This window comes from Nicotiana attenuata, unplaced genomic scaffold, assembly GCF_001879085.1.
Source record: "Nicotiana attenuata strain UT unplaced genomic scaffold, NIATTr2, whole genome shotgun sequence".
NCBI lineage: Eukaryota > Viridiplantae > Streptophyta > Magnoliopsida > Solanales > Solanaceae > Nicotiana > Nicotiana attenuata.
In genome coordinates this window covers 47,331-57,921 of record NW_017675662.1, presented here as the reverse complement: position 1 = coordinate 57,921, position 10,591 = coordinate 47,331, and the positions used below count along the sequence as shown (strand labels likewise).

The 10,591-nt window shown below is 36.2% G+C and overlaps 1 protein-coding gene across 1 annotated transcript; it reads right to left on the bottom strand.

Moving 5' to 3' along the window:
* Positions 1-8,775: 8,775 nt before the first annotated feature.
* Positions 8,776-10,088, bottom strand: LOC109220310 (2S sulfur-rich seed storage protein 2-like). Its single transcript, XM_019384773.1, has 2 exons — positions 9,763-10,088; positions 8,776-9,084 (listed from the first exon to the last, which is right to left on the bottom strand). Exons 1-2 carry the CDS (start codon positions 10,023-10,025, stop codon positions 8,883-8,885), a joined length of 465 nt encoding a protein of 154 aa, XP_019240318.1. The 5' UTR covers positions 10,026-10,088; the 3' UTR covers positions 8,776-8,882.
* Between the last annotated feature and the right edge of the window lie 503 nt (positions 10,089-10,591).

Here is a 10,591-nt window from a genome sequence, read left to right as displayed (position 1 = left end):
TTGTGAAGCACAGTCATGATCAACCTATACATGTGAGATGCACGTGAAGGAGATAAGTCCTACTGATCAAGCAGCGATATCTCCTGATCTGGTCGAAAAGGATGCATATTGGATAAGGAGAGAAAGTCTCCTTATATGAAGAGAACACAATCTAGGATGAAGATAGTGTTAGAGTTTGAGATTATCATGAACTCTTCCACGATAGAGGAGCAGCAATTGAATCCCAATCAAACTCTGATTACTAACCTATTAAATGTCAGTGTTGTTCTCTTTTACATTTGTTGCACATACGCAGAAGTTAAACTTAAATTGAGAGCAAAAGAGCAAGGCGATTTTGCAAGCAATTTATGTGTGATTTGAGTGTGCACTCCTGAAGCTACTTGAACGAGATAGAAGAACCAGTTCCAAGTGTCTATCTTTTATTCTAGTTCAATTGTAGTAGGTGATTTAACATTGTACCTTTCAGCTTTCATAGAAGCAATTGTATTAGGTACCTAGAGTATTCAAGTTAGAGTTAACTTGAAGTTGTCGCAGCAGTTGAGGCTGTGTGCCACAATGGGATTAGAGTTAATCCTTAGGTTTACAAAGAGTTTTTGTAAATGCTGTTTTGGCTTAGTGATTTTAGTGGAAGTTTGGGAAAATCCTACTGAGTAGTAGGTCGTGATTTTTTAACCTTTTGAGCCAGGTGTTTTCCACGTAAAAATCTTTGTATTTATTTTCAGTATTTTATCATTCCGCAATCAGTAGTAGGTGGAACACCTAGAAGAACCAGGTCCTTTTATAGTTCAGTTAAGCAAAAATTGGTTACCACACAAATCCCCCCCCCCCCCCTTCTTGTGTGGTATTGACGCTTAAAACATCAAGAACAGATCCGGTATTTAGTATCTTCTTGCTTCATGTCGGAAACGAAGAAGAGCATCCAATAAAAGATGATTTGGTTCTTCTCGAATACTTAGTTATCAACCCCAATGCTAACAGTAGTGCATTTAGTAAGAGAAATATTTCTATCATTGGATTAAAATGCAATTTGCAAATCGCATGATAGAATTAAAAAGTTATCTTTGCTAGCAGAAATGAATATGTTGATCTACTAAATAAAAGGTTGATTGCAAAATTTTACAGTAAAAACAAAATATTTTTCAATTTTTGACTCAGCAGACAATGATACCAATAATTACTACCAAGAAGAATACTTAAATACTTTAATATCAAATGGCCTTCTACCATACACATTTGTTGTCAAGTTTAATATTTCTTATGTATGTTAGTGTCACCGTATATATAATAGACTAAGTTATAATTGATCTTCCATTGTATATAGGTTGTTTTTGAAAAATATATGCTTGTCATGCTACTGAAAAACTTAGATACGCCGAATAGCTTATGTAATAGCACACAGATGGTATATAGAAGTTGTGACAGTAATGTCATACATGCAAAATTATGATACTGGTCAATGTGCTTCTAAGTATATTCTTATCCCTGAATTCAACTTTGGTCTTCCAAAACTAAGGAATATTCTTTTAAATTTGTGTCAAAATAATTTTTAGTATGTTTATGTTTTTCAAATATAATAAATAAATCACAAGGACAAACATCCTAAATATTAGATTATATTTACCGCAATATATTTTCTTGCACACTGTATGTTGCACTTTCAAGAGTGATATCAAAATCGACAACAAGAGTTCTGGTTAAGGTAGAGTAACCAATTAGGAGGGAACATGCACACACAAAAATATCGCCCACAAAGAAGTGTTCGGTAAGATACCATCACATTAAATACTTTTAAATTATACTTCCTCCGATCCACTTTAAGGTTAATATGGTCAATTATATTGTTAATTAATGATAAAAGGTGAATTCCTTAATATGTGTGAAAGCAACCAAAAAATCACTTAAAGTGGACCAGAGGAAATACTAATACATTATTATCTAACTAACATGACAAAATTGATCATTTGTGTGATGATGTCCTTTTATTTTAAATTTATCTATTATGCTAATATAATAATATTTTTAGGTATTTAGATGATTATTATATTATTATATATAAAATTTCTAGCAATAATTAAATTTATTGTTCCTTCATTGTCACGGCCCAAAATCCACTAAGGGTCGTGACGACGCCGGACACTGCTTTCAGGCAAGCCAACCAAATTACTTAATCAAATTCTCGTTTTAATACTTTTGGAATCTAGTATTTTCCTTCAAATTTAGCAATTTAAAAGATAATTGTCTCAAATCAAATTTAAATGATAAGCGGTTAATACAAAATACTTCAAAACCATCCCAGAACCCGGTGTCACAAGTGCATAAGCAATTTTTAAGAAAAATCAAATAAAGTACAACAACTGTCCGGAACACAATATTGGATAGAAAATAAGTACAGATAATTGAAAGAGACTCTGCTGACTGCGGGTCGCCTCGAGAAGTGCAACTCACCTAAGTCTCCGTATCCACCATGCTGCTACGCCCAGTAGGCTACTAGAGTTACATATACCTGTGCAACAAAAATGCACAGAAGTGTAGTATGAGTACGAAAACAACGTGTACTCAATGAGTATCCCGTCTAATCTCGAAGAAGTAGAGACGACATGGTCAACTTCGACACTTACTAGTGGTCCAATAATAATATGGTGAAGATGTGAGGAAAACATGGATTTATCTAGCAATTATAACTCATAGAGCAAGAAAAGAGGTAATACATTTTCAAATAATAAGGAAATTTCAAGATTTACTTTTCGTTATCTTTATTAGTTTATAGCGGGCCATAAAAAGGCAATATCAACTTCAATAAGTTTCAGGATAAGCACTGCAAGCATGCGCATATTATGCCGAGGCGACAGCCCGATCCAACAGAAATAAACTGTGCACTTGCCGAGGGTCGACGGCGCGCCTATAGATGCATCTATTTAATCTGCCGAGGCGTTCGGCCCAGGCCCAGCCGGCCCTCTCCCCCCCTAACCGCCTATCTACTCGTGTTCGTAGCTGGATCGGAGGTCAAGACTGTGGTCCGGCGGAAAAACAGAAGTCGTCCGTTCCATAAATAAACACACAGACAGTCAATCAAGAAGTCCACACGGAGTAATTATCCAATGAAACAAATCCTCTTTTAACCATTTAAGAAAAATGAAGTTTTATCTGTTTAGAAATTCGTTTACTAATTCGATGTGATTTAAGCAATTCAAGCTATCAATAGGTTCGTAAATAATCCAAGTATAGCATGCTTTTGGGTCCTAACTACCCAGACAATAGCATAATAGTAGCTACGCACGGACTCTCGTCACCTCGTGCGTACGTAGCCCCCACAAATAGGAGCACATAATCAATTATTTCACCTATGGGGACAATTCCCTCTTACAAGGTTAGAAAGGAGACTCACCTCGCTCCGAAGATCCATAACCGGCATTCCACGCCCTTCCAAAGACTCGAATCGATGCACAACGCTCCAAAACTAGCCAATAATTATGTAAATCCATTAATATATGCTAAGGTACTCATTATAATCCAATTTATAACAATTCCTAACCCCGATCGAAAAGTTGACAAAAATGCCCTCGGGCCCACGTGCCCGGAATCCGAAATTTTTCGAAGATAAAGATTACCCATGGCCTCACGAACTCAAATATATGATTTTCTCTAAATTCCATACCCAAAATCGTGGTCAAAATCCATGAATACTAGTTTTCTAGGTTTTCCCCCAAACCCCAAGTTTTCTACAATTTTCCATGTCTAAATCCGTATACAAACCTTGTATATACTCAAAACTAGTAGAGATCACTTACNCATTGAGTCTATACTTCCGACAAGAACCATCACCTCATTTTGAACCAAATAATGGTCTTTGCTCCTTAATGTACTCCATATAGTCAGATTGCACTGATCCTAAATCCAATGATCTCGTCCCACCCAGTACGAACTGCTCAGGCAATAAGCTACCCCGGACATAATCAAAAATCTCATATGATGCCACAATGTGCTAATAGGCTACCAATTCGAACGCGATACAAAAGGAAAGCGAACTCTGGAAGGAACTACCTAACTCACGCACTAATACGGACTTTCCTTAGAAAATAGGAAGCAAGGCATACAAAAATATCATATAGAAAACTATACTCAATATCACACTGTTGCGGTGCGCAACCCGATCCAAATAACATACCCATGGCGGCGTGCCACCCGATCCATACATAGATCTCACATAAGGAGATGTACATCGAGCAAAATTTGCTCATTACAATAAAATACCGAATTTCGGTCACACATCAAATAAGAGCGTGATACAACCCGAAACACACCCGAGGCTTCCGGGACCCCGACCAATCACACCAACCAGTCCCAAAACACATTATGGACTTGTTCGAGGCCTCAAATCACATCAACAACTCTAAAATCATGAATCAACCCCCAATCCAAGCTTTATGAACTTTAGAACTTCCAACTTCTACTTTCGATGCTTAAACCTATCAAATCATGTCCGATTGACCTCAAATTTTGCACACAAGTCATATTCGACATTACGGACCTACTCCAACTTTCGGAATTGGAATCCGACCCCGATATCAAAAAGTCAAACTCTCGGTCAAACTTCTCAAAAACCTTCAGATTTCTATCTTTAGCCAAATGACTCCAAAATGACGTACGGACCTCCGAATTCACTTCCGATCGCGATCCCAACTCCAGAATCACCATACGGAGCTGCTCCCAGACTCGTAATCCCAAACGGACATCGATAACACTGAAATGCACTTCAAGCCAAACTTATGAAATTTCTTCCAAAATACTAACTTCCACAATGGGCGCCAAAACACTCCCGGGTCATCCAAAACCCGATCTGGGCATACGCCCAAGTCTGGAATCATCACACGAACCTGTTGGAACCTTCAAATCTCGATTCCGAGGTCGTTTACTTAAAAATCCAATCTTAGTTAATTCTTTCAACTTTAAGATTCTGAAATGAGAATTCTCTTTCCAAATCAACACTGAACTTCCCGAAATTCGATTCTGACCGCGCGTACAAGTCATAAGACCTGAAATGAAGTTGCTCATGGCCTCTGACTGCTGGACGACGTGCTAGAGCTCAAAACAACCGGTCGGGTCGTTACATTCATATAATTAAATGTTTAAACCATCATGTGTCATTATTAACGTGCAACGCACATTCATAGATACTAGTATATATATATATATATATATATATATATATATATATATATATATATATATATATATATATAGAACATACATTTCAATTTATTTCTTTTTATTTAATTTTCTTTAGAAAAAAATATTTTAAACCCTAATTCTATCTTTCGAAGCCTCCAATAGCTTCTTTATGCCTTCCTCGATTTGCGTACGCAGTCCGGGTCTTTTTTCGAAAGATTTTTATGTTAAAAATTGATAAATATAAAATTTTGCCTTAAAAATCTATTTAAGTTGACTTCGGTCAATATTTTGAGCAAACGGACCCGGATCCGTATTTTGACGGTCTCGGTGGGTCCGTATCGTGATTTGAGACTTGGGCGTATGCCTGGAATCGAATTCGGAGGTCCTAGCTCGAGTTATCGCCTTTTGTTGAAATATTGAAGTTTAAAGGTTTAATGACTTTAAAGGTTTGACCAACGTTTGACTTTGTTGATATCGGATCCGTATTTTGGTTCCGAAACTCGGTATAAGTCCATTACTATATTTATGATTTGTGTGCAAAATTTGGTGAAAAACGGAGTTGTTTTGACGTGATTCGGACGTCCGGTTGATAACATAGAAATTCTAAAGTTTCATTAAAAATTTTATTTGATTTGGTGTCCGATTCATAGTTCTAGGTGTTATTTTGGTGATTTGATCGCGCGAGCAAGTTTGTATGATATTTTTGGACTTGTGTGCATATTTGGTTTGGAGCCCCGAGGCTCGGATAAGTTTCGCATAGGCTACGGAGTGAGTTTGAACTTAAATGGAATGCTGGTGCATTAAGTCTGCAGATCTCGCATTTGCGAGGACATGATCGCAAATGCGAGCCTCGCAAATGAAAAGTCAGGCTCGCATTAGCGAAGAAGGAAGGGGCTGGGTTAGCTTCGCTTTTGCGAAGAGAAGTCCGCAAATGCGATGGGGGCAGGGTTCACATTTGCGACTGGAAGCAGACCAAGGCAGACTCGCATTTGCAAGTCAAAAGATCGCTTTTGTGAAGGCCTTGGCTCGCATTTGCAACAAATATATTGCATTTGTGAGATATAAAGGCTCAGAGGTTTTTCGCATTTGCGAATAATTGATCGCAATTGCGAACTTTGTATCGCAATTGCTATCATCGCAATTGCAATATCTACAGTTGGGTAAAAGAAGGGAAAAATGGGATTTTGTTCATTCTTTCAAATTTTCAAAACTAGAAAACCCTAGAGGCAATTTTTTCAAGAGCCCTTCTTCCCCAATTCATTGGTATATGATTCTAACTTATTTTCTTTCAATCTTCATTTATATTTCATAAGATCTAAACCTAAAATGTAGGATTTTCATGGTGAAAATTGGGGGTTTGGGTAGAACTAGAGATTTTTGTAAAATTAGAAATTTAGACCTCAAATTGAGGTCGAATTGCGAAACAAATTACATAATTGGGCTCGGGGGGTGAATGTGCAATCGAATTTTGATCTGAATTTCGGGTTTACACCAAGCGGGCCCGGGAGTTGACTTTTTCAATAATAACCTAAATTGAACATTTTTCATTCGTGGGTAGTTCCTAATGCTTATTTTGAATCGTTTGGTTGATAATTTGCTAGATTTAGTTGGTTCGAAGGCTTGTTTGAAAGGCAAAGCCGTGGTTGAGCTTTGAGTTCATCTTTGGAGTGAGGTAACTGTCGTGGTTAACCTTGACTTGAGGGATTAAGACTTGTTTGTCTATTTGCTACTTGTTTAAATGTTGGGTACAACGTATATGTGAGGTGACGAGTACTTATGCGTTGTTGTTGGGTTAAAGCATGCGGGTGAGGCTTGTTTATTGTAATCTATTGCTTTCTTTGATCATGATATCCAAGCTTAGACTAGTTAATTGCTAAATTGATCGTTCCTTCTGCATTTATGAGCTCTCTGTGGTAATTAAGTATTGTTTCTGAAGTTGAAGTTGGTATTGTGGAACCATTGTTGACATAAGGTTTGTCCTTGTTTATTCTATGTCCCTTTTGTTATATGTTCATTGATATGTGGTAAGGGAGAGCGTTAAAGCACGAAGGGTGATACCGTGCCATAATTGAGAGTCAATGCACGAAGGGTGATGCCGTGCCATATCTATTGTTTCATGATGAAATTGAGAGTAAAAGTACGAAGGGTGTTTCCATGTCGTATTTACATTTTATGGAGAGATTGAGAGTAAAAGCACGAACGGTGATGTTGTGTTATTATTTCTGTTTCATGGTGAGGCTGAGAGTAAAAGCACAAAGGGTGATGTCGTGCAGTTTCATTCATTATGTTTATTCATTTTGTTGGTTGAAGGTTTATTGACTGTCTTTTGTTATCGATTCACTGCTGTAGTTACCGTATCTTGTACCCCTTTCGCAAGTCCCCTACCAATATTACATATTTAGCCTTTATTTGTTGTTATGTTGTATACATATTGTTATCTGCACAAGTTTAATTATGTGGGTGTCTTGTCATAGCCACGTCACTACCTCGTCGAGGTTAGGCTCGACACTTATGGAGTACATGTGGTCGGTTGTACTCATACTATACTCTACACTTCTTGTACAGATCTTGGTACTGGTCCCAACTATCTGTGAAGCGCATCATATCAAATCAGCTGACTTGGAGACTCGAGGTAGAACTGCTGGCGTCTGCAAACCTTGAAATCCCCTTCCATTTTCCCTATTTATTGCTGATCTTTTCATTTGAGACAGTTGTACTTATTTCAAACCCTATTTTGTAGAGACTCTAGAAACTCGTGTACTTGTGACTCTACATCCGAGTTATACTTTGAAATTATTGGTTATTATGCCACTTCGTATTTTGTTTTAGTTCCATTTCGGTTTGATTGGTTTTACTTATTGAATTGATTAAAATTAGCTTAAGGATTCTCTAACGTTGGCTTACCTAACAAGTAAAATATTAGACGCCATCACGGTCCCGAAGGTGGGAATTCCGGATCGTGACATTCGGCTTCATTTCTGTTACATTAATATAGTATCCCAAACACGCTTTCTACTTAAATATTGTAATATTCTTTTGTATACGGTAAAAACCGATCTCAAGAGTTAAGTGTCTTAGAAAGCGACACGTGTCAAGAATGACTCGTCGATGATTCAACCATGGTGACATCTAATACAAACCTGTGATCGAATAAGAAACAGTTCATGATACGACCGTTATAGAAAGACCCTAAAAATCCTCCAAGTTTTATTAGTCTTTTTTAGACTTTATTACCTTTTTTTATTCTTTATCACCTTTTTACATCATTAATATTTGTAATTAAGGTAACTAAGGGAGCGTATAAGACGTAAAGAAATATTGATAGCAAAAGACTAATATTTTTAACTGAAGCTCAAACTTGTCTTTTCTTCAATTATTCTTATTTGTATTTTATTATTTTATTTTAGCAAATCAATTTAATCCACGTATCTATAAACACTTTTCTTATTGGCCTACACTTTACATTTTATTCATTTTTCAGCCGGAGGGAGCTTAAATGAAAAGTGAAAAATATTGTTTGAACGAAGATCCAAAGGCAGTTAATTCATAAAAGATAATAAGTAGATAATTATTACTTCAAAAACAAAAAGTAAACACCAAACTGCATGATTGGAAGGAAAACACACCAAAAGGTATGATTTATTCATTACTAGTACTAGTATTACTCATTTATTATAACAACAGCAAGATAACTAAAGCAAAATTAAAGTTTCTTAGAAGAAGGGACTGCGAGTTCGGATTTCGCATCTTTGAGGGCTAATACGGCATAAACCGGGAAGGCTCTGAGCAGTCCTGAAAATTTCTTGTCTTTCTCTGCCTTGCAATTCTCCTCTCTGTTGTTGCTGCTGCACCACCTGCCTTATTCCTTCACACCTGCATTGCTCATCTTGTATTTGTTCCAGCTGCTCACAGCACCTGTTTGTTAAAAATATGTCAGCAAACAGTAAACTTAAACGTTAAAAATATGCTTTAGTTTATTTTAAATTCATTTGTCTTTCGAGTTAAATCATTCTAGTATATAACTAGGAGTTTGAGAGTTAGATATTTTGCAAAATATATTTAATAAGAGTTCTGAAAAATCATAGCTATAATAAACTTTGTTTGACTGTCCAAATATAATAGTGTCACATAAAAATATTATTAAAAGTAACTTTTAATATTATATTCCGATCCCTTGGTTTCACTTTATGTATGTGAAAGAGACTTTTAAAGGCGTGATAAAAAAAAACTTAAAAATATTTGTATAGCTATAAAACTTCTTATTAAGAATAAAATGAAAAGTTTAAATTAATTCGTTTCTAAATTTCAAAAGTTTTCATTCCTTTTAAAGGAGTAAAACAATTTAGAAATACTTGTATAGCTAAAAAAACTTGTCATTAAGATTAAAACAGAAGTTTAAATTAACTCGTTTCCAAATTTCGAAAGTTGTCATTCTTTTTTAAAAAGAAGAAAAAAAATATTGCCACATAAATTTCAAATTTCGAATGTTGTCATTCTTTTTTGAACTGAACAAGAAAAATATTGCCACATAAATTAAAACATATCCCAGAGTTTATATATATGTAAAGAGCCTAGTTTATATTCCAATATTACCTAGGAAATTCTTGGCGCCAGTCTCTGCCTTGGTTGTCAAATTCCTCTTCCTCCTCAGAGAATCTGGTGCTTTGTCTCAAATACTGCTCGCAGGAACGTAACTGCTGTGCCCTTTGGATTTGCTGCTGGCAACGTTGGGAAATTTGCTCCCTTGGGTTTTCAGCATCTTCAGCTATTGTTATTGTGGTACGAAAGCTAGAAGCTGTGACTGCCATTAAAAGTATGGCTAAAGAAACAACTCCAATAATCATTACTTTAGCCATTGTTGAAGGGATGATTCTTTTTTTATTTTAATGAAGATGTGATGGTGATAATGCTATAGAGAAAGTGTGAATTTATAGGGGAACAAAAGGGGTTGCATGTTAAGTACGTGGCTGAGTCAATACTATAGGTATTGGCAGGTGGGTTGTATATGCTTTGCATGGTGTTATGTTTTGCTTCTTTGCTTCCACGTACCTTTAGTAAAGAAAGAATCTAAATACTCTCTGCAAACAAAAGCAAATTTTGTTTGTTTAGTGACATAGGGAGTAAGTGATTTTGGAATTATGCATGTTGGCTCAGCATTTGAGGCAATGCCTTCGAGTTTCTAAGAATTCTTATAAAGAAAATGGACCGGTGGATAAGGTATTCCATGTTGACGCAGATTTGAAAAATGGTCACATGTACTTTGTCACACCTCCTTTTTATTATTTCGGAAGGGCTATAGGGGAGTTTTTCCAATTTAAGTGACAATCGAAACGGGATTATTATTTAAGATCAGAGTCGCCACTTAGAATAGTTTATGGTGTCCCAAGTCACCGATTTAGAATCCCGAATCGAGAAGATTTGA